Source organism: Sander vitreus, unplaced genomic scaffold, assembly GCF_031162955.1.
Source record: "Sander vitreus isolate 19-12246 unplaced genomic scaffold, sanVit1 ctg346_0, whole genome shotgun sequence".
Lineage (NCBI taxonomy): Eukaryota > Metazoa > Chordata > Actinopteri > Perciformes > Percidae > Sander > Sander vitreus.
In genome coordinates, this window is record NW_027595483.1 from 42501 (window position 1) to 67500 (window position 25000).

The 25000-nt window shown below is 43.5% G+C and overlaps 1 protein-coding gene and 1 long non-coding RNA gene across 2 annotated transcripts in view; one reads left to right on the plus strand and one right to left on the minus strand.

Annotated features, from left to right (window-relative positions):
* LOC144513777 (activin receptor type-2A-like) overlaps positions 1-18203 on the minus strand; it is a 23273-nt gene extending 5070 nt beyond the window's left edge. The window contains exons 1-8 of the mRNA XM_078244961.1: positions 17291-18203; positions 12525-12774; positions 11248-11363; positions 10992-11146; positions 8766-8909; positions 2932-3075; positions 1042-1187; positions 42-156 (exon numbers count right to left, since the gene is read on the minus strand). Of these exons, the coding sequence (XP_078101087.1) occupies positions 42-156; positions 1042-1187; positions 2932-3075; positions 8766-8909; positions 10992-11146; positions 11248-11363; positions 12525-12774; positions 17291-17345 (1125 nt within the window). The 5' untranslated portion in view covers positions 17346-18203. The remainder of the gene's footprint in view (positions 1-41; positions 157-1041; positions 1188-2931; positions 3076-8765; positions 8910-10991; positions 11147-11247; positions 11364-12524; positions 12775-17290) is intronic.
* Positions 18204-23135: 4932 nt separating this feature from the next.
* LOC144513781 (uncharacterized) overlaps positions 23136-25000 on the plus strand; it is a 2666-nt gene continuing 801 nt past the window's right edge. Inside the window, exons 1-3 of the long non-coding RNA XR_013501168.1 lie at positions 23136-23215; positions 24400-24544; positions 24664-24937. This is a non-coding gene — a long non-coding RNA (uncharacterized LOC144513781). The remainder of the gene's footprint in view (positions 23216-24399; positions 24545-24663; positions 24938-25000) is intronic.

Below are 25000 nucleotides of genomic sequence, written 5' to 3' on the forward strand. Positions count from 1 at the left end.
TCTCTACGATGTGAGACATCAGACCATCACAGGTGACTCACCTGTCCGTGTGTGTCTCCGGGAGATGTTCCCGCCTCGAACCGGAGAGCGAGGCCGAAGTCAGCGATGCAGGCGGTCAGGTTCGACTTCAGCAGCACATTCTTACTCTTAAAGTCCCTGAAAAACACACAGAGTGAGACACTGTGTGTGTGTGTGTGTGTGTGTGTGTGTCTGTGTACCTGTCTGTGTGTGTGTGTGTGTGTGTACCTGTGTTGTGTGTGTGTGTGTGTGTGTGTGTGTGTGTGTGTGTGTGTGTGTGTGTGTGTGTGTGTGTGTGTGTGTGTGTGTGTGTGTACCTGTGTCTGTGTGTACCTGTGTCTGTGTGTGTATGTCTGTGTGTGTGTGTGTACCTGTGTGTGTGTCTGTGTGTGTGTGTGTACCTGTGTGTGTGTGTGTGTGTGTGTGTGTGTGTGTGTGTGTGTGTGTGTGTGTGTGTGTGTGTGTGTGTGTGTGTGTGTGTGTGTGTGTGTGTGTGTGTGTGTGTGTGTGTGTGTACCTGTGTGTACCTGTGTGTGTGTGTGTGAGTGTGTGTACCTGTGTGTGTGTGTGTGTGTGTGTGTGTGTGTGTGTGTGTGTGTGTGTGTGTGTGTGTGTGTGTGTGTGTGTGTGTGTGTGTGTGTGTGTGTGTGTGTGTGTGTGTGTGTGTGTGTACCTGTGTGTGTGAGTGTGTGTGTGTGTGTGTGTGTGTGTGTGTGTGTGTGTGTGTGTGTGTGTGTGTGTGTGTGTGTACCTGTGTGTGTGTACCTGTGTGTGTGTGTGTGTGTGAGTGTGTGTACCTGTGTGTACCTGTGTGTGTGTGTGTGTGAGTGTGTGTACCTGTGTGTGTGTGTGTGTGTGTGTGTGTGTGTGTGTGTGTGTGTGTGTGTGTGTGTGTGTGTGTGTGTGTGTACCTGTGTGTGTGAGTGTGTGTGTACCTGTGTGTGTGAGTGTGTGTGTACCTGTGTGTGTGTGTGTGTGTGTGTGTGTGTGTGTGTGTGTGTGTGTGTGTGTGTGTGTGTGTACCTGTGTGCGATGGCTGGCTTGTGTCCGTCCTTGTGTCCAGGAATGTCCTGGTGCAGGTAGGCGAGACCTCGGGACATGGACTGAGCGATGAGACAGAGTTCAGACCAGGAGAGGACGTTGGCCTTCAGGTAGTCACACAGAGAACCCTGATAGGACACACAGAACACATGGTCATCTACACAGCCAATCACAGAACACATGGTCTTCTACACAGCCAATCACAGAACACATGGACATCTACACAGCCAATCAGAGAACACAGAACACATGGTCTTCTACACAGCCAATCACAGAACACATGGTCATCTACACAGCCAATCAGGGAACACATGGTCATCTACACAGCCAATCACAGAGAGGAAAGCAACCATTAAAGATTATAGTCTGAAAAATAATCACAATTATTATGCATTAATTAATTTCACTGCTAATGTAAATAACATGTACACTCTAGATATTATTGTTATTTATTGCTGCCTTTTGAAACAGAAATAACAGATTTGAATGTTTTGAAAATGATTATGTGATTAATCATCAACCTTTTTATTTAAATTAATCAGAAAAGATTACAGACTAGAGGTAAACCAGTGCTGTCCTTCTGAAGAAGAAGTTGGCCCTGCTACCTGGAGGAGCTGCTAGACAAGATGACCTATCACAGAGAGATGACCTATCACAGAGAGATGACCTATCACAGGGAGATGACCTATCACAGGGAGATGACCTATCACAGGGAGATGACCTATCACAGGGAGATGACCTATCACAGGGAGATGACCTATCACCGGGAGATGAGAGATGTGCAGCATGTTGCGAAGGAATACATGTGATGGAGAGATCTCTTTGCTGCGTTATGTCCTCCAGGGGATGAAGAGGAGTAAATAAGTAACGTTAAGTGGTAACGTCAGGGCCATGTTTGAGCTGTTGTGGAGTTTTGACTAATATCAATGTAACGTTATCATCAGTGCCCTCACTGTAAATGCAGACGTCGGCTCTGACTCCTGTTAGCTGTTAACTGTTAGGTGTAACGTTAGCGTTAACATTAAACAGGCTAGGCTGTTGTGAGGTCGGGTGCTGGCTCTGCTCGGTGTTTGCAGCATTAAGTTATCCCACCACAGGGAGCCGTTGTCACTTTGACAGTCAATACTTGCTGCGTCTACTGTGCCGTGTGTGCGCAAACGTGAACGTTTATGTTGTCAAGGAGATTTAATAAGAAGTGCACACACTGCTCCTACCGCCTTAACTAGTTCGTCAAAAAAAACAAAAAATCCGCTGCACAAAAGGCCGTCAAGTGCATCTCGGAGAATAGCGCGGATGCGGTTCACACCGCGAGTGGGCACGCGCGCCACACGGCCGAAAAGAGAGAACGAAAAAGAGACGTAGTCCATCGCTGTCTGGAGGATAACTAGCCAGTTGATATCGCGCGTTTGTCCCTGAGAACTCAAGTCGTATAAGTTATGTTTTGGGTTTATTTAAGCCTGTTATTGTATTAGTCTATAGTTCTTCCAAATGTAAAGTAAGGTAGCTGGCTCCTGTCTGTTGATTCGATATAATGGCGATGGTTGAAGCCCTCGCTCACTGTGCATTATTTACATAGCCTGTAGCGATGCTGGATGTCAGCTCTGCCTCAAGCAGTGACGTGATCACCTTTCACATTTTGACAATGTTGTTTTGCACTCTTATTTATTATTATATATTATTTAAATTTTATATTTAATGTTTAATAAATAATTGTTAAATGTAGTACAGAGTCTGTAGTCTATCGAAGAAAAAGAAACAAAGAAAATGTGTGTGTGTGTGTGTGTGTGTCCATACGTGCATGCTTGTGTGTGTGTGTGTGTGTGTGTGTGTGTGTGTGTGTGTGTGTGTGTGTTGTCCAGCAGGGGGCAGCACCTTCTCATGGTAGGCAGTGATGAGCCACAGCTCCAGCTCCGTGTCACTTCCTCTTTTCTCTCCTCCGATGAACTGCAGCAGGTTCTCGTGTCTCATCCCGCTCACACAGAACATCTCGTACTCGTTCTGCCACGAATGCTTGTTCTGAAACACAACACAACATCTTTCACACCTAAAGAGACATTTCTGTATTTTATTCCAACCTGGACTCTCTGTCTCCATGTCTCTGTGTCTGAGTGTCTGATGGAACAACAATCTGTGAAACTGGTCCAGGACTAAAGATGAACTGAACTGAAAGAATCAACGTTGTTAACGTGTTGGTTATGACAAATAAAAATGAATTACACAAAAAAATGTAATAAAAAAAAAATCAATATAGCTTTTTTAAGCAACACAAAAATTACGTTTGTTAGTACTAGAACGCTGACAATGTCGATGACGTCACTGGCGTGGTAGGACCTGCGGCGGTATATAGGCTACAGTGCAGCATATTAAATACACGTGAAAATGAGTCATTTTAATGGCATGGGTTACGCATCTGAGCCTGTGAGGGACAGGCCTGTAGACAGCTTACCGGCAGTTCACTCTTTGGGCGAGGGGGCATTTGGGAAGGAGGAATAGGATTCCGATCCCATCCTGTGCTGTCAACCACATCAGGGATATTTTCCCCTCAGCACTATATCAAGGATTCGAGTATGCTTTGGACTTGTAAATAAATGTATTTGACACAATATGTCAGACAAGTCATGTACTCGTACTTGACGTTTTCAACACCTGTCTCCCGTAATGTCACTGATAGGCTCTATAATATATTAAACACTAGAAATCACGACTATAACAATTTTATTGACAAGGCAGGGGGTAGAGAGAAAGCTAGCTAAATAAATACAAGAAACAGCCAGCTAGCTTAATACACAGGCTAACAGCTAGCTGCTAAATAAACAGGTTAACAGCTAGCTTGCTGAATGCCATACATATATATATATATATATATATTATATATATATACACACATATATATACATACATATATATATACATACATATATATATATACATACATACATATATATATGTGTGTGTGTGTGTGTATATATATATATATATATATATATATATATATATATATATATACACACACACACACAGACAAACAGCAAGCTAGCTTAAAATATTGTCAATTACAGATTTAATTGATAAAGCACACTATGGCTATACTTTCTAGTCTTTCCAGACTTATTTTTGCACATATGTGTGATAATATGTATATAAACACAGAAATGAATGATACAACATTTTAATATAAATTGATAATATCCTGAGGGACTTAAGAACAAAAAAAGAATAAAATAGAATGTATATAGGGTAGGTGTAATAAGCTAATGCTTCAACCTACACCTTTTTGATCTGTATTGATTATAAACGATTTAAGATGACACTGCATGAACTACACTTTACACTTTTTTGTGATGTGTATTTATGTGATTGATTTAAATAAACTTAACTACTAAGCATATAGAAAAAAACATTTGAACTGATATTGCCTAGAGGAATATGGTTATACAGTAGGCCTATTATGGATGAACAGAAATATTGTATGTAGGTATAAACTGAGTGTGTGTGTGTGTGTACACACACACACACACGTAATACTACATGTATGTTGTAGGGATTATACAGTATAGGTTAAATGTGATTTTGATTGGATTTGGAGGTTTTATTTTTCCTACTAGGTGAACCGGCTAAGGTGTTTTGCCACAGAATGCTCTTTGTCCGGTTTGGTAAGCCCTCTGTGTTGGCCCAAGGTAGGGTGAGCTTCCTGTTTCTGTTCCTGTAAGGTAGCCTGTATGGTGCTAGACTCCCTCCCTCTTAAGGTGGCACCATTGACGATGTCCTTTCGGAAACTGTAGGCTTTCTGCTCTTTTATTTGTGCCACAATGTACTGACCGGCAGCCTTTGAAAATTGTTGCCTGAATCTGTGACCACCTGCCTTGGTTTTGGCCCTCTCTCTCTCTATGTTGTTGTTGTTGTTGTTGTTGTCCAGTGCAGCCAGGCGAAGACGCGCTTCAAAGCTTTCATAGCTGAAGGCCTTTCTCTTCGTTGCATACTTATTATAAAGAGCATGAACACTCTCTAATTCACCTGTGTGGATGCCCTCTGTCACCCTGTCAAGGTTTTGGAGGAGCTGCCTGTTCAGGACAACCTTTTGGAGGCTATTAAAGGCTGCAGAGTCAGGACGGAGCAACGGGCGCCTGCTCTCCTCATCTGGGGTGTAGGAAGGGTGGTCACATTTTGTTATTGTCTCCCCGGTCACCCACTCATGAACATTTGTTATGTGGTGTAGCAGAGATATCCACCTTTCCCTGAGTCTTACTTTATCTCCTCCACAGGAGGAAACAGAATACCACAAGTGGTTAGTTATCAGCCGGATCCACTCACTCAGGTCAGGATTTTTGCATCTTAATTTGCATCATTTTCTTTTTTACATTTTTGACAATGTGCCACAGATCATACTCGTGTTTGATTTCCTGGTGTTTCTCTCTTAGTACCTTCTGCACAGATGGGTGGCAGTCGGTGGCCAACACAGAGATGGAGACTCTGTGGTCCGCAAGCTTGGCCAGGCATCTCTCCATACCCTCTACCTCGAGCCAGTAGCTATTTTTCACGTCAGTCACCCGCACAGTTTCCTGAGCCACGATCATCTTTGATTCTGTGTCGAGCAGTGAGTAGGTGCCGAAGATTGCATTATAGCCAGGGCTGTCATACCGCCATCCCCTGAGACAGTGATCGGCTTCTCACTCACAGCAGTCATGACCCCCTCATTGTGGATAGTCCAGGCATAGTTGACCTCTGGTATGAAGTAGGCTTTCTGGATGTTATACCACTGCCTCTCTGACATGGCCTCCAACCAATGGTTTCGCATACCTCCAGGAAAGGACTGCACTCATTTCCTGTCACAAACACAGCAGCCGGAACAGTGATGTTGCACTCCATGACTCCCCTGATTTGATTTTGCGAATGCCAAATGTAATTATGGCCATCCACACAGTGTGTTTTTACAGTCACCCCAAAACCACTGTTGGACAAGGCTGGTGGTTCTTCTAACATTTGCCACAACCCTCCCAGTGACACATGGAAAACAACATTAACAACTGCTTGTTAGAGACAATGCTTTTTCTGTCATCAACACAGTTTGTGTCTTCCTCCTCTACATCACTACAACTGGCACTGTCATCACTTGTGAAACAAAGTCCTCATCGTGGTCCCCAAAGGACACCTCATCCTCTTCTGCTTCACTGCAGCTTTGCTCAAATGACACTTCCTGAGTGTGCTGTGGTGTTGAGGTTCTGGGGACAGATTTGTTGTCAGGGTGGCCAAAGTTTCCACAGCAGGGCAATAGAGATGGTCATTGATGAGTGTTGTAATGTTGACCAGGTCATCAGTTAGTGTAGCTATGCTCCTGAACTGCTTTTTCCTGCCCTCATGAATATCCTCAACTAGGTCTGTCTGGGTACCAATCGATAAACTGACTCTGTCTTCACAGAGTATGTCCTGATCTTCCTCATCCCTGTCATTTACTGTTTCACTGCCCACTGTAAACATACAGGCCTGCTTGATCTGAGGGGAAGGGGGAAGAGGGGGGAGAAGTTGTAAAGAGCTCTAAGATCATTTTGTGAACTACACATTTACAAACTAATAAACATTGTGCTGATGAAATAGTAATTGTTTTATTGTGGTTTATGTTTCCTAATGTATTATTATGTATCAATTCATTTTGTCTCAAAATATTGCATACAATACAAAGTTGTGTCTAAAATATGCATTAGATTGTATTTGCATGATGTGCATTGTAACGTACACAGTAAATTATTAATGGACCAATAGTGGGTCATGGTGTTATAAGAGGGAAATGTGGTGGGAGGTTGTATCCAGTTATTGTATCCAAGCACATTATGTATTTTAGGAAATAGAGACTGCTTATATATTGTGTGCATTTAGAGAAAATAGAAAAGGTCCTGTGCGTTTTAGAAAATCAAAGCAGATAAATGGAAAATGTGATTGGACGAATTCATCCAATGGGATCACTTGTTAAGTTAGCTGCACGCAAAATGTTAAAACCAAAATAAATAAAGTTTGTAAAAAAAAATAATAAGTTAGCTGCACGTAGGAGAGTTACCCCAGGTTGACCATAGATGCACGGAGGAGTCACGAGTTTTGGCGTTTACTTGAGGCTAGTGCAGAGTGGCAGATGTGTTTCCTTGTGGTCGTTGATGGTACTGCTCAGATACTCTTACTATGGAAGTAGCAGCTCTGCATCAACAATGTGCCCTGAGACATCAGCTAGCTTCAGGCTGAGTAGAAAGGGACATTGGATTCTGTTACAGACCCGCTGTGGTTTAGTTAGCAGCTAGTAACATTATTATTGATCTGTGATATCGTCTGAGTCATGGTTTATTCATACAGTCTATGGTCGGAGCGCTAGCTTGTGGAGTTTGACATTAGTGCTTCCACCGTGTTTAGCTGCTAGCCCTTTCCCCAGGTTGGATCGGTTGGTATCTAGCTTGGTTTTGGGACTCAATTTCAATGATGCCCAGTGTGTCAGTCTCAGTTTTGTTGAACGCTATAAAGCCTACACGTTAGGCTTTATTATTTGTGCGTTTAAGTGAATATGTACGTGTTTTGTGTATATCACAACAACGTTCCATCCAGCCCTTTGCCTAGTAGATTGCTAGCATGCTGGATAACAGCTAAACCTCTCTGTCCTCTGCCTGATGTGAGCGTTTCAGCGCCCTGTCTCTGCGGCAGATAGCATCGGTGGTGTTGGTACTTGCCGTTGGTCTATCGGTCTGCCCTGTACTGTAGCCTGAAAAATCAATAACTGACGGAAAGGCCTCAGGTTTCAGTCTGTTGGACTTAACCCTCACCAGTGACCCTGTTGAATCAAAAGTACAGCTCTCTAAATAGTCTGTTGCTAAAAAATGCTACAGACTCGAAATCCAGGGTCTGTTGGAGGGCTGGCCAGTTTTCAGGCAGCTAGCCATGAGTTGAGGACTGGTTTCCTTGTCAAAGGCAGCCTGTGGAAATGTATGGTAACCCCAGCTGCCTTAGCCCTATACAAGTCATTACTGCAGCCGGGGCAATGCAGTATGACCCCCACCCCTAGACCTGTTGGTTTCCGTTTCCTCAGCCATGTCCGTTAGCCTCCGACTGTCTCAGACTGTTTACGTTCTATGGCTGCTGATCATGCCAGTGACGTAGCCGATTATGGAATTCCAACACGGCGGCGCCCGTGTAACAACAACACTTTCAATGTACCATTTTATCCCTTTTAACAAATTCAGCCATTTTAATCATTGTACCAATGAGAAGAAATAAAATACATCTGTTATATCACCTTTACTGAAATTCCAGTTCGGTTCATCTTTAAACCAGAACCAAGCTGTAATGTTACCCTACAGGACTAATGTTCACCCACCAGACTCCATGTAAATAATCAGGACTTTTAGCGTGTATAGAGCCAGCATATCTCCACATGTAAATGGGTGAATTAAGGGTTTATTTCAACCAAACCAGAGTGGTGATTGTTGGAACAGTGGAAAGATGATAGTTTGATTTAGTTTCTGTCCACTTTGAATGAAGTGTTTTTTTATGATGATAAAAGTCCTGATTATTTACATGGAGTCTGGTGGGTTTGGTGATGGGGATTTTGGTTTAATTATAAACACTCCAATTTCATTGTTGTTGTGTTTTTTCTAAAAGCACTTTATAAACTTGTCAGGAAAAGTTCTATAAAGACAAAACAAGACAGGAAGTGATGTATTGACAGTACAGACCTGCAGGGGGAAGATTTTGACGGCGACGTATTCGCTGAGCAGCCGAGCCTTCCACACACAGCCGAAGCGCCCCCTGGCTTTGACCTCCAGTAACTGCAGAGGCTTCTGTCCCAGCAGGGGGGAGGGGGGCATGGGGCCGGGGTCCTGGGACAACAACAACATGGAGACTCATCAGGGGACTGAAGTACAGACATGTGACTCATGTTCAGATCTCTCTCTGTAATACTATGACGTTACAGGCAACAGAATCACCACCGCTGCACGTGGCGCTAGTTAACACTCCACTTGTCAGCAGGTAGCACCAGCCTACTGTTAGCTGGCAGGTTAACAGGCTGACAGCTAAATGCTCTAACGTGTGTCTGTATTTCACTGGAAGCGGGACGTCCCACAGTCTGCAGCTGAAGACACAGAGGAGACTGGCTGACCTTTGAGACAGCGTGGACACTGGCGGAGACACAACATGACGGGACACAACACTGCCTTCAGCTGTGACGTCCGCAGGTACGACGTAATGTCTCCTGCTGCGCCGTTTCCTTTAACCTGTGTCGTTCTACTTTCCATATGCAGTTTCTACTATCCTCAAGTTCTTTTAGTTAGAGCAATCCCTTTATTACACGTAACTTATTTTCTTTATAATACGGACCGCATAATGTCCTCTCTAGTGGATGAGCTCACTTCAATGTTCTTGTCCTAATGTACATTGTTGTCTTGATTTATAATGTATATCTCTTATTGATATGTAAGGAATTTGTTTGTGTGCAGCTGTTGGCAATAAAGTTTATCTTAAACCCTGAACACAGAAGTATAACAGCTGCTTCCTGAGAGACTGATCAGTCACGCACGTTATAATACAGAGACAACATCTGTCACAGACAACATCTGTCAGAGACATCATCTGTCATAGACAACATCTGTCATAGACAACATCTCTTAGAGACAATATATCTTAGAGACATCATCTCTCAGAGACAACATCTGTCATAGACATCATCTCTCAGAGACAGAAACATCTGTCAGACAACATCTGTCAGAGACAGAAACATCTCTCAGAGACAGAGACAACATCTGTCAGAGACATCATCTGTCAGACAACATCTGTCAGAGACAGAAACATCTCTCAGAGACATCATCTCTCAGAGACAGACAACATCTGTCATAGACATCATCTGTCATAGACATCTGTCAGAGACATCTGTCATAGACAACATCTGTCAGAGACAACATCTGTCAGAGACAACATCTGTCAGAGACAACACAGAGAATTAAATAAAGTTTATATAAAGTAATAAAGTGTATAGAAAGTAGTAAAGTGTATATAAAGTAGTAAAGTGTATATAAAGTAGTAATAGTGTATAGAAAGTAGTGAAGTGTATATAAAGTAGTAATAGTGTATAGAAAGTAGTGAAGTGTATATAAAGTAGTAATAAAGTGTATATAAAGTAGTAATAAAGTGTATAGAAAGTAATAAAGTGTACTAAGGAGGAACTAAAGAAAGGTCAGGCTGGCGGAAGATAAGGATGCAAAATCAAATTCAAGGAACGGGACAAATGTATAAATACTTTATAATACCATCACTACTACATGTGTTACTGATAGTTAAACTGACTGTAAGTGATGTATCAGTGAGGTTATTATAAAGGGAAGCTGATGAAATACAGGGACAGCTGATCTTACCTCGATCATTATATGAAAGGCGTGCTGAGAGGCAGAAACAGTCCACAGTCAGACACAACAACAACAACACAACAACAACAGCAGCAGCTTGCTTTCATTCAGACGCTCAAACATTTTAAATCCTTAACATTTACTGTGAGAGACTGTTCAGTCCTAAGTCTGTCTGCAGCTTCCTGAATATGTGTATGTCTGTGTGTGTGTGGGTCTCCGTGTGTGTGTGTATGTGTCTGTGTGAGTGAGTGTGTGTGTATGTGTGCGTGCGTGTCTGTGTGTGTATGTGTGTGTGTATGTGTGTGTGCGTGTGTGTATATGTGTGTATGTGTGCGTGTGTGTATGCGTGTGTGTGTGTGTGATGTGTGTGTATGTGTCTTACCTGTGTGTGTGTGTGTGTGTGTGTGTGTGTGTGTGTGTGTGTGTGTGTGTGTGTGTGTGTGTGTGTGTGTGTTACCTGTGTGTGTGTGTATGTATGTGTATGTGTGTGTGTTACCTGTGTGTGTGTGTGTGTGTGTGTGTGTGTGTGTGTGTGTGTGTGTGTGTGTGTGTGTGTGTTACCTGTGTAGGTACCAGGACTGGAGGATAGGCCAGTTTGTGGTGTCGGTACACCCAGAAGGAGAAGAGGAAGACGCCGCTGACGGCCATGATGGGAACCAGCGAGTACATCAGCGTGCTCAGCACCGTGGGCTGGGGCGCTACCGGCTTGTTCGTCGCTACAATTCATTTATAAAGTTAACAACACAATAACAACATGGTTGATCCACACAGAGGCATCAAAGTCCAGTAGTATGTTAGAAATGAAGGTGTGACTGACTGTGTATGGGCGGCTGGCTGCCGTCGGGCCGGTAGAAGAACTGGCTGTTACACAAACTGCCCTCACAGCAGCAGAAGAAGACTGCCGGAGCATCTTTCTTCTCCACACACTCACTCCTGTTAACATAGGACCATTAATATTCACTCTGTCAAACACTCCGGTTGGAAAAATAGGATTCAATAAGACTTCTGTCACAAACATAGGATTCATTAAGAAGATATTCACTGCTGTCAGAACAGAAGAGGATTCAGAGAGATCTTTCTGCAGCCAGAGACTCCACAGACACACAAAGTTGTAACATTATACATGCACTACATTTATTTCATCCTACAGAAAGGACAAGAGAAAGGTGAAGCCCTTTGTGAATTAAATGTAAGTGTGTAATAGTTTGAAGAGCCTGTAAACAGGGGCAGCCCTGCTGCTGTTTACCAGTTCCTAGTCCTACGGAAGAGCACCACGCACCAACTACTGTTGTTTTTGGCTGTTTTCATTTCTCTAACACCTCCCCCGGAGTACCCCAGACTCTAACCCCTCCCCCAGAGTACCCCAGACTCTAACCCCTCCCCCAGGGTACCCCAGACTCTAACCCCTCCCCCAGGGTACCCCAGACTCTAACCCCCTCCCCCAGGGTACTCCCAGACTTTAACCCCTCCCCCAGAGTACCCCAGACTTTAACCCCTCCCCAGAGTACCCCAGACTCTAACCCCCTCCCCCAGAGTACCCCAGACTTTAACCCCTCCCCCAGGGTACCCCAGACTCTAACCCCTCCCCCAGGGTACCCCAGACTTTAAGCCCTCCCCCAGGGTACCCCAGACTTTAACCCCTCCCCCAGGGTACCCCAGACTCTAACCCCTCCCCCAGAGTACCCCAGACTTTAACCCCTCCCCCAGGGTACACCAGAATCTAACCCTTCCCCCCAGAGTACCGCAGACTCCCCCAGAGTACCCCAGACTCTAACCCCTCCCCCAGAGTACCCCAGACTCTAACCCCTCCCCCAGAGTACCCCAGACTCCGCCAGAGTACCCCAGACTCTAACCCCTCCCCCAGAGTACTCCAGACTCTAACACCTCCCCCTTCTCCGTGAAATGAAGCTGCCTTCAAGTGCGGTTGGATATGATCGAGATCTATACCCGACCTGATCTATAAATAAAGACAGATTTATGTAGATTTAAACTTTGGAGCTTCTGGCTTTAACAAGATCTGTGTGTGTGTGTGTGTGTGTCTCTGTCTCTTATTGTCCTGTACCTGATAATAAATAAGGTTATGATAATAATTACCGGTCGTAACAGTCGGGGTCGTCCAGCCAGCAGCCCTGTTCGACCACCCGAACTTCTCCCGAGATGTTCTTCCATGTAGCAAAGCAGTGAAGTCTCTTATCCTTCTCTCCAGAGCAGGTGACCACGCCGCTCAGGTTCCCCCGGCTCTCAGACACCCCCGAAGACAGCGAGGACGCCGAGGACAGCGAGGACGAAGGGCTGTAGTTGTAGTGGACGCACTCCTGAGTGTCAGAGCGTCCCAGGATGGCACCTGAGGAAGGAAACATCCCCGTTAGAGCTGGTTTCTCAGGACTAAGCCTCTGGCTCAGTTTTTCTAAAGTAATCCAGGGGGATTTCAGATCAAATCTTGGAAATGGGTTTTTCAAAAGTAAGGGTGCTCCGATTGATCGGTCATCGATCGTTATCGGCCGATAAAGGCTTTAAATAGTTTGATCGGTGGTCTCTATAAAGGCCGATCAGATGACGCACTACTCGTGAGAACATTTTCTACATGAGGCTAAAATGGCGGCCTCCCTGCATTCACCGGTCTGGCAGTTCTACAAGGTGTCTGAAAAAGACAATACATTAGCTATTTGCAACGTGTGTGCCAAGGAAATTCCACAAGGCGGAAAGCTCCAAAGACATTTCAACACCACCAACCTCATCAGACATTTGAAGGTTAGTCACGGAAAGGAGGATGAGGAGTTTTAAAAGTTAGCTAGCGCTAAGGCAGAGAGAGCGGGGTCGTGTAGCAGCTCCGGCGCCACTCACTCAGCTCTCTGTAACGGAGGCATTGCAACGACAGCGACCCTACAGTAATGAAAGAAATATCAGCCAAAATAATGTAATTCATATGCCTCGATCACCAGCCGCTGTCAGTTGTGAAAGACGAAGGGTTCTGGCGACTCATGTCTTAGTTGGATTCACCCTACACTCTGCCAGGGTGTCAATATGTCACTGATGTTTGCCTGCCGCAGTTATACCAAACAGTGTTTGCACATGTTGACAGCCTTATGAAGGACGTCACATCAATCAGCTTCACAAGTGACATTTGGATTTAAATCTTTAGGAGATATGGCTCTACTAATCTCTATTCCTCTTCTGTCTTTATCATTGAATCATGATGCAGAAGACCTCATGACAGTGCAGCTGTGGTTCTAAGCTGCAGTTCTTGAAATCCCAAGAGATGTGAAGTCTCTTTCAAATGGATCTAGATTTCAAGACTGTTCATTTTTTTGTTATTCGACAGGAACGTTTTTTGTGTAGCTTCACTTGTATTCAGCCCTGATGTGGAGCTAAAAGAACATTTACCTTAGTTAGGATCAGTCTGAAATTGACAAAACTACAAAGAATTTGTTTTGCTGAAGAAATGTCTGCAGTGATTGAAAGGACATTTTTTTAGATTTTGAGCTAGGACAAAAAGCCAAACAATTACTGATAGATTCTCTAAACGTGTGACTGTTAGTCTAGTTCATTACAGCAGGAGGACAAGCCTAAAATACTGGACATCAAGATATGGGAATCTTTTTTTCTTTGCTCTGCACTTTAAGTTTAAGTACACTTTAAGTTTCTGTAACTTAACAATGACAGTTTTTTTTGTAATTTATTCCGAAATAAGCCTTTATATGTTAAGCTCTGAGCGGTTTAAGGTGTGTTTCTAACAGAGGAAGTGAATGTTGAACGTTTCCTGTCAATAAAAGTAAACCGTTGACAATTCACAATACATTAAAATGAATATATGATAAATATATGACATGATAAATAGAAGGCTTCAAATAGACCCGGTGATCGGTATCGACCGATACGGCTTCCAGCAATCGGTCCTAAAAATCCTGATCGGAGCACCCTGACTGTACATACACACCGCCGCCGTCTTGAGCTTCTAAAGATACAGGAAGTCATTACCATCTGAAACAGGAAGAAGCAGGAAGTCATTCATCTTCAATGGAAGCTTCTCTCAGCTGAAAGGAGCAGCAAATCTGTCGGCGTCACGTTTTGAGCGACCAGAGCGCCAATCAGAAAGTTGAAAGTAGGTCAACGTTATGGTAATGAGCTATGACGCAGTTCAGCAGCAACCAATCAGAACATAGACGTCCTTCACGCTGGCTGATTCCAGAGAAACATACGATGTAAACTGTCGTTCCTACCAAACATTAGTTCAGAGAAAAAGGAGGAGGAGCTCATCATGGCCGTTGCTGGGTTCCCTATCATTGATGATATTTGCGTATAGGGACCAGTTAACGTTACCCGCAGGTCACATGGTCTCTAAACAGTCCGCTCACGGTGAAGTCCTGCACGCATCAACAGCTGGCGGCTGCTCGCTCTGCCTGCTCAAGATCAGACCATGTAATCCCATTTTATGTTTGATCTGGATCAAACCTGCCTTTTAGGGTTTTTCTAAACTTTGAACTCTGTTTGGGATCTATGTGATCCAAAGAAACAGGATTATCCTGATCCAATCAGAAGGCTGGATTCAGTTGGGATTTTTTCTAACCAAATAAAATCAGAGACTTTTTTTTAAGTGAATGATCACAAAATCAATGTTTACTGATGATATATATACACGTCTTCATATGTGAAGCATGTCACATCTAATGAGATATGGTAAACAAAAAAAACAACAAAATAAGTAATGTAAAATGTTTCTGTTTCTTAAAAATTAAAACAAACGTTATGTTATATTAGCGGCCCCCAGTATGTGTCCTAGCTGTAGTTCTCTGCTGAGCCAGCAGGCTGCACTGCTGGCTCCATTTAAGGCTCTGGTCAACAGCATCAGCTTATCCTGAAATTTGGTATTTGGATCCCAGTGATCCAATCCAATGTTCCTTTAAAAAACTGGTATAACACTAAAGGCCATTTTATAGTTGTGCGTAGAATCGACAGCGTCCCCCTGCAGACCCCCGCAGACCCCTCTGTGTCTACGCCGTGGCCTGACGTCACCTCTCGAAAAACTGTCGAAAGCCATATGTACATTGTGTAAAGCCAAATTAAAATATCACAGAAGCACGTCAAGCTGGAGCTACACCTACGAGCTCGCGATCAACGCTTTAATGCTGACAGCCCTAATAAAATACAAACTAATGATATGAAGCTTAGAGTTAAACATGAGTGCTGCCAGCAGGGACGCTGTAGAGCACCGTGTGTGTGTGTGTGTGTGTGTGTCTGTCTCTGTGTGTGTGTGTGTGTGTGTGTGTGTGTGTGTGTGTGTGTCTGTGTGTGTGTCTCTGTGTGTGTGTGTGTGTCTCTGTGTGTGTGTGTGTGTGTGTGTCTCTGTGTGTGTGTGTGTGTCTCTGTGTGTGTGTGTGTGTGTGTGTGTCTGTGTGTGTGTGTGTGTCTCTCTGTGTGTGTGTGTGTGTCTCTCTGTGTGTGTGTGTGTGTGTGTGTGTGTGTGTCTCTCTGTGTGTGTGTGTGTGTGTGTGTGTGTGTGTGTGTGTGTCTCTGTGTGTGTGTGTGTGTGTCTGCTGTGTGTGTGTGTGTGTGTGTGTGTGTGTGTGTGTGTGTGTGTGTGTGTGTGTGTCTCTGTGTGTGTGTGTGTGTGTGTGTGTCTCTGTGTGTGTCTCTGTGTGTGTGTGTGTGTGTGTGTGTGTGTGTCTCTGTGTGTGTGTGTGTGTGTGTGTGTGTGTCTCTCTGTGTGTGTGTCTCTGTGTGTGTGTGTGTGTGTGTGTGTGTGCTCTCTGTGTGTGTGTCTCTGTGTGTGTGTGTGTGTGTGTGTGTGTGTGTGTGTGTCGTGTGTGTGTGTGTGTCTCTCTGTGTGTGTGTGTCTCTGTGTGTGTGTGTGTCTGTGTGTCTGTGTGTGTTGTAGAGCGCCCTCTGGGGAACAAACTCTGCAACGCCAACACTCAGAACATGGCTGACTGGGGTTTCATCCGGTTTTCTTTTATTTTTTAAATATTCATTTAATCAGCCATTATAAATGCTGATACCGATAGTTTGGAAAATGTTTTTTATCGGCGATATATCGGTCGGGCTCTAAAAGAAATCATTATTTCTGAGACATTTGGTTCCAGCTCTGGTTGTTATAAAATATTACCCTAAATAATATGTAAAGATGTGAAGGTGCTCTTTGGGGTTGGGAATTCAATTAAGTGTAGAAAAAAAGGAAAATCCAAGGCACTCTTCTTCAAGATTATTAAAAAGCCTTTATTTTGGTGGCTATTTCATAACAGAAAATGTAAAAGATGTAAGGAGAAGCAACCAGACAGCCTGCTTCAGGGTGTGATATCATATGTAAAGATGTTTCTGGTGTGGCGATAAGTCCGCCTGCTGAAATACTGAACCAAAACAGTGCACTGGCCCTTTAAATGTGAACCTCTCATCAAATATACATTACATACACACACACACACACACACACACACACACACGTGTCTATTATTCTGTCACATTAAAAGCTGGTTGCAAGACTTATTGTGAAATCACTGTCATTATAAGTGTAAGTATATAGGTGTTATTAAGTGTTATTAAGGGTTATTAAGTGTTATTAAGGGTTATGAGGCCGTTGTTAATGAGTGTAGCAGCAGCACAGAGAGAAATAAATCCAATCCGTTTAATAGAACATGAAAACAGAAGTTTAAAACATACAAAAACTCTTTGGTTTCAGAGACTGATGTGATGTTAAATGAAGAGGTGTGTGTGTGTGTGTGTGTGTGTGTGTGTAGTAGTGTGTGTGTGTGTGTAGTAGTGTGTGTGTGTGTGTTAGTAGTGTGTGTGTGTGTCTGTGTGTGTTAGTAGTGTGTGTGTGTGCGTGTGTGTTAGTAGTGTGTGTGTGTGCGTGTGTGTGTACTAACCTGAGGAGCAGGAGATGAGGAAAACACTGAAAGCCAGTTTGGTGGCTGATCCCATCGTGGATCCAAACACACAGATCCTTAATAATGTTAAGGATTATATTTATATTATAATCCCGTGAACGTGAACAGAACCCGGATTAAAGCAGCTTGGCTTCTGATGGCAGACACCGACATGCCCCGGATGTCCGGTCCGTATATGTAGTGTTGTTACGGTTCACAGTGTGAAAATATGACACATTTACTCGTTTGTGTGAGGACAGGCCCGGGCAGAGAGACAGCTGAGTTATCGCTCTCTTCCTCGGAATCAGACCCAGCTGAGCAGGCCGATCTCTGAGTAATAACAGAGACTTTCAGTCCGATTAACAGTTTGCTTCCGAGAGGACATTTCCCATCGATCTGCACTGATTGCCGCAGCAGGATTAACGTGTTAAAGCCTCTCCAGATCCCCCTCTTATTTACACACACTCTCCACTTTGTCTCCAAACTAAAAGGTCAAGTGTTCGCATGTTAGCACGTACAATCATCCTCCGGGAGATCCGGGGAAACAGACCGAACGTTCCCGAGCCTTCAATCCGCCGCTGACGACCGCAGCTAGCCGTTAGCTCCGCGGCTAACTAGCAGCAGTCGGACTGGTTGGATGGGAGCGGGTTTCCAAACTGGAAAACCACAAACCGCACACACAACCGCGCAGATCTTCCTCAGTGTGGGGGGGGTAAATTATCCAAATAAACATCCGCGGTTTGTTCCTCCCCGCCGGGGTCACGTTCCGGGATCCGTCCTAACTTCCACTACGACCCTGCTTGAACTACCACAGGCAAGATGGCGACCCACTCGGATTATTTCACTGTTTTCCACCTTCTTCCATAGTAATCCGTCACAGAGTGGAGGGGAATGTGGCTGACGCCCGCAGTGGCCAATAGGGACGGAGAAGGAGCTCAGCCCGTATTCTTCCACCAATCCCGTGCGGCGTCATGACGCACGACGTCAGGAATTCCGCAGAAAGCCCGCCTCCTTCCAGAGAGAGTGGTGACATCATGACGCAGGACGTCAGGAATGCCATACTAAAGGATTACTTTTAAGGATTATTGAGGTTATTTTAGCCTACTTTTCAATTTAACGTTATTTTATTTATTATTTGTAGTAATTGCTTTTTTAATGTTTAATTTTTACTTCCTGTTTTTTTCTTATTGTGTATTTACTCTTCTTTTTAATTTAACTTTTGTTATGTTATGTCATCATTATGTAAGACTGATATCTGATGTTTACAGGTCTCTGTGGCTTGGCTGTTTGTAAGAATATGCATATACAGTTAAAAAAAGAAAAAAGAGAGACAGAAAACATGGATCAACAAAAATACAGAGAAAAGGACACACACACACACACACACACACACACACACACACACACACACACACACACACACACACACACACACACACACACACACACACACACACACACACACACACACACACACACACACACACACACAGACCCACCCACACACAGACACACACACTCGCACACACACACACACACACACACACACACACAGACACACACACACACACACACACAGACGCACACACATGCACACACAGACACAGACACACACACACACACACACAGACCCACCCACACACAGACACACACACTCACACACACACTGCACACACACACACACACACACACACACACACACACACACACACACACACAGACACACAGACATAACTCCAGAGATCTGGCCACGGGATGTCTTAAACAAAGGAAGAAGATTCTCGTTGGGTAACTACATGTAAAGGTCTAAAACGTTGGGTTACTGTTATTAAAATCACACAACATGGGACTGACCTGGATTCACTGATGGACCAACAGTTGTGACCCATCATATATATAATCTGACCCATCACGTATGTGTGTATATATATATATATACAATCCATCATACAGTATACAATCCCTGTAGTCTGCACTAATCCTGAGTAATGTTGCTGCTCAGTAACTCATCCATCAGCAGCTTCTTCATGTCTCTGTCTGCTGTTAAATTACAGCTACTGATGCATCAAAGTCTGCTGTTTAGGATAATATACATACGTATGTACATATATGTGTACGTATATATGTATATATGTGTGTATATACTGTATGTGTGTATATACTGTATGTGTATATATGTGTGTGTATATACTGTATGTGTGTATATGTGTGTACATATATGTGTGTATATACTGTATGTGTGTATATGTGTGTACATATATGTGTGTATATACTGTATGTGTATATACTGTTTGTGTGTGTATATGTGTGTACATATATGTGTGTATATACTGTATGTGTGTATATGTGTGTGTATATACTGTATGTGCATATATGTGTGTATATACTGTATGTGCATATATGTGTGTGTATATACTGTATGTGTGTATATGTGCGTACATATATGTGTGTATATACTGTATGTGTGTATATGTGTTTGTATATACTGTATGTGCATATCTGTGTGTGTATATACTGTATGTGTGTATATGTGTATGTATATACTGTATGTGTGTATATGTGTGTACATATATGTGTGTAGATACTGTATGTGTGTATATGTGTGTGTATATACTGTATGTGTGTATATGTGTGTATATACTGTGTGTATATATGTATGTATATATATGTATGTATATGTGTGTGTGTATATATGTGTGTATATGTGTGTCAGCAGGGGAACATTGTGTTTCTGCCAGCTGTAAATACTCAGCATGCTCAGCATTCCTCGGCCTCTCAGCTCATTAACTTTTAATCAAAGATCTAAAAGTGACAGCGAGGCGGAGATTATCCTGCAGCTCTCTGGCATCTGTCGCAGCGTGTCAGCGTGTCAGACACATACATGAAGCTCTGCCGTCTAACCTCCGCTCCACAGACTCTAAATAACCGTAACTTCCCGGACGCCAGTCGTCAGTTCTCCTGTCGTATGAGATGAGGGGTATTAAACCCAACTTCTCTACGGGCCTGACTGGAGAAAGAATCACATCCAGAGACATAGACATGTACAGTTTAGTGACATGCTTTTATTTAAAGTGCTCATATTATGCTTTTTGGCTTTCCCCCTTTCCTTTATTGTGTTATATATCTTTTTTGTGCATGTTATAGGTTTACAAAGTGAAAAAGCCCAAAGTCCAGCCCAAAGGGACTTACCATCTCCAACAGAAAACACTGTTCACAAACTGCTCCAAACAGCTCTATTGTAGTCCAGCCTTTACTTCAGAGACAAACGCTCGTCATATGTAACACGTTATAATGCTTGCCTCGCTACTGTCAGTGCACGCCCTCATACTCTTCTTCTGACTGGCTAGTAGTCCTTACCTAGGTACTGTCAGGGCCCTCATACTCTGCTTCTGACTGGCTAGTAGTCCTTACCTAGGTACTGTCAGGGCCCTCATACTCTGCTTCTGACTGGCTAGTAGTCCTTACCTAGGTACTGTCAGGGCCCTCATACTCTGCTTCTGACTGGCTAGTAGTCCTTACCTAGGTACTGAGCATGTGCACCCCGACAAAGATGGAACAGAAGTGTGATGTCTCACTCTGTAGCTAAAACAGAGAGCTCAACACACAGGGTGAAAAGAGGAGCTGCAGCAATGTGCAGTACAACAAAAATATACAGATATTTTTTCTAATTAAACCATGTAAACCTATTCTGATATAACCTCTAAATACAGTTCTGAACCTGATTAATGAGCATAATATGGGCCCTGTAAGAGAACTGCTTGTCTCATATAATCTTCTCAGTTACAGTTCGACATTAAGCCCTAAAACAGTTCGATATCCATCAGAAAGTTTAGCACAAAGATTACATTTTTAAAGTAGGTACCACACATGAAAACACTCTGCTACTTAAAGTCGGTAAATCTGCCAAATTCTGTGTTGCTTAATTACATTTTGAAAAGCAGTTTCCCATCGTTTGGGGTTTGGTGCACATCTAGACGGGCCAAAACTTATTGTGAACCTAAACTGATATGAAGGCCGGATCAAAACACAAATCTCTAATGTACAGCACCACAGCATGTATAGTTATTGCTGTATTTCCCTAGAAGGGCTTTTAAACAGTCACACATTTAAACAGTCACGTTAAAATACATGAAGCATATAAACATACAAGGCACATACATCTGTATCAGCTCATTTAAATATTCACGTTACTGTGTTGTGTCAACAGTTAACTTCATTAATATTGGATGAGGAGTTTTCTTTAGCGGGGTGTAAATGTTCCACCAGAACCAGTTCCTTCCTGAGACTATTTAGCAGAGCCACCGTCGCTGCATCTGGAGCTTAGCCCCGCCCACGACCGTTGTGATTGGTTTACAGAAATGCAAACAACCCAGAGAGTTTCTTTCTCCTCTCCCAGAATGCATCTGTGGTGCAGCCAGACCTTCCTCCACAGATTCAGCTGTGGAGACTCGAGGCTGAGCCCTAACATGTGAAACTGAGACTCAACATCTAATGGCGTTTTTCCGTTACATGGTACCTGCTCAACTCGCCTCGACTCAACGCACTGTGTGTCCGTTTTCCATTGCAGATTTTAGTACTGCCTCAGCGTGGCTGGTCGTCATAGCGACGCTGCAGTAAACTGCCGTGAGCTAACACACACCCAGAACGTGGAAGGTGTGTTGATGCCAGAAGATACATTTAGTTTCAAATGAAGCTGGAGGCAGCAAACAAATACACAGCTGGCTAAACTATTTAAAAATGGGGGGTTTGTTCAGGACACCCCCGTCTGTCGCTTTCACGTCACCTTTTGGTATCGGCTCAGCTCGCTGGGAACCTCGACTGAGGTGGTACTACATAAAGTACCTGTTAGCAGGTACCAGGGACTTTTTATCAGAACGGAAAACCAAAAAAGGCGAGTAGAGTCGAGGCGAGTCGAGCAGGTACCACGTGATGGAAAAAACGCCATTAGACTCTGGTTGTGTCCCCCCCCAACCTTCAAATGCATCTGATGTTATTTCATTTATAAGTCTCGGTGATTGACCCCTGTATTAACACATTTCCATGTTTATTATCATTATTTAATTGCTATTTATGGTTGTTTAAAAGTGATATGATACTGGGATGCCGGGTCAGATCTTTGAATCTAGCCAGGGGAGAGATCATATTATACCTCCCTGTCCAGCGGCTCCTTGAATCTCTTTATGAACACCTTTTTACCTTTAAACTGCTTTAATAATTGTCCCCTTATGCTTGTTTTAACCTAAACCTTCAGTATAATTTAAAAAATCTTATAATTTTGTACTGCTTTTAGTGTGAGTGTGTGTGTCTGTGTTTGTGTATGTGTCTCTGTGTGTGTGTGTATGTGTCTCTGTGTGTGACATACATTAAACCCTTTGCGTGTCTGCAGAGCTGGAGGGAGAGAGGGAGTCTGCAGTTGATTGGACAAGAGAGACACACCTTCCCCTCCCCCCTCTATCAGGCGGTCACGCTATTCCAGAGAGACCAACACACACACACACACACACACACACACACACACACACACACACACACACACACACTATGGAAGAAGTACTCGGATATTTAACTGAAGTAAAAATGTAAAAATACAGAAGTATGATTCTTTACCACATTTAGAGAACCTTTTGTTTTGAAAATGAATCTTGACTTCCTCTCTGTAGTGATGATAAAATCAGGGGGGGATGCAGAGCTGCAGCGTTGCGTGTCTCCTGTCACGAAGAACATGTGTGTGTGTGTGTGTGTGTGTTTGCAGCTGCACTTTAAAAATAACTTCAACACATGACCTCAGATTTAAGACCTGAGATCAGCAGCAGCAGCAGCGCCCCCGCCCCCCACCTTTAATAATAAACAGAACATGACCTGCGTCTTCCAGCGCTGGAATGTATCATGCACACAGGAAAATGGACCCACCAATACACGACTCAGGTACGTAGAATTCAATGATTTATTAGCAAGCTAATGAAGCAAGGTAACAGTGTCCAATAATCAGCAGGCAAAGGGAAATCCAGGAAAACAGGCAATGGTCAAAATCCATACAGGAAGTCAGGAAGTCAGGACAACAGGACACAGGGGAAACGCTTGAAGGCTGAACACAGGGAAATGATCTCGCACTGGGGTAAGGGGAAGACTGAACCTAAATACAGAAGACAGAGGAGACAATGAAACACAGGTGCAACACATTAGGGTGGGGACAGGTAATCACACAGTCGGGAAAATATACAACAGGAAGGAAATCAAGACAAGTTGCATAACCATTATTTCTGAGAACTGCTCCACATCTGTGTTCCATGGAGTCACCTGTGAACAGGTATTCCAGCCCAGGACCATTGAACTACATCCCACAATCCCTCTGCAGTACTGGGTTAGCCTGAGAAACAGCATTTCTGATGTCACCCCACACGTTCTCTATGGGGTTGAGGTCTGGGGATTGGGCTGGCCGCTCCATAACATCAGTCTCTGCTCTCTTACTGGTGTGTTTTCGGTCATTGTCTTGTTCAAAGACCCATTTCAAAGGCATTTCCTCTTCAGCATAAGGCAACATGACCTCTTCAAGTATTCTGATGTATTGAAACTGATCCATGATCCCTGGTATGTGATAAACAGGCCCAACACCACAGTATGAGAAACATCCCATAACATGATGTTTGCACCACCATGCTTTACTGTCTTCACAGTACTGGGGTTTGAGTTCAGTGCATGGGGGTCGTCGGACAAACTGTCTGTGGCCCCGAGACCCAAAAAGAACCATTCTGCTCTCATCAGTCCACTGAATGTTGCTCCATTTCTCCTTTGGCCAGTCAATGTGTCCTTTGGCACATTTCAACCTATTCAGTACATGTCTTTTTTTCAGCAATGGGACTTTGCGGGGGCTTCTAGCTGATAGCTTAGCTTCACATAGTCTTCTTCTGATCCTAACAGTACTCTCAGGTAACTGTAAGTCTTCTTTGGTTTTCCTGGAGCTGATTATTGGTTGAGCCTTTGCCATTTTGGCTATTCTTTGAGCCATTTGAGTTTTTTTCCCACGTAGGCTTTGCTCAGTCATTTTCTGCACTTCTTTATATGTTTCCCCTCTCCAATCAACTTTTTAATCAAAGTCTGCTGTTCCTCAGAGCAATGTCTGGAACGACCCATTTTGCTGAGTGTGAGTGTGAGTCCCATCAGTGACTGATCGTCACTGATGGGACGAAGAGTTCAACCACATCTCAGCAGAAATACTGTTGCGTCAGTAATTCGGACATTTCATCGAGAAAACAGGTAAGCTAACCACACAGTACATTGAAACTGAAGCTTGCTGTACTTATCATCAATATTGTTTACTGTGACATTTGACAGTAGGCTGCATGTGTATTTTTTTATATATCTGTTTTACATAGGATTGAGGGTCGAGGACACCAAGGTGGAAGGGGCCCTATGTTCACTCGTACACAAGAGGCCGCCATTGTGAACATGGTTTTGACTAATAATTGTATCAGGCTGCGAGCCAATATCATCAATGATGACCATGTTTTCAATAACATCCAACGAGTCTCTCTGTCAACATTAGGTAGAATCCTCAAGAAAAATCAAATATACATGAAGCAACTGTATTGGGTACCATTTGACAGAAATTCAGAGAGAGTGAAACATCTGCGCAATGAGTATGTGGAGGTATGTATTGTTCATCTTACTATGGTGTGGTATTGTGCACTGCTCATAATGTTCTGGCACAAG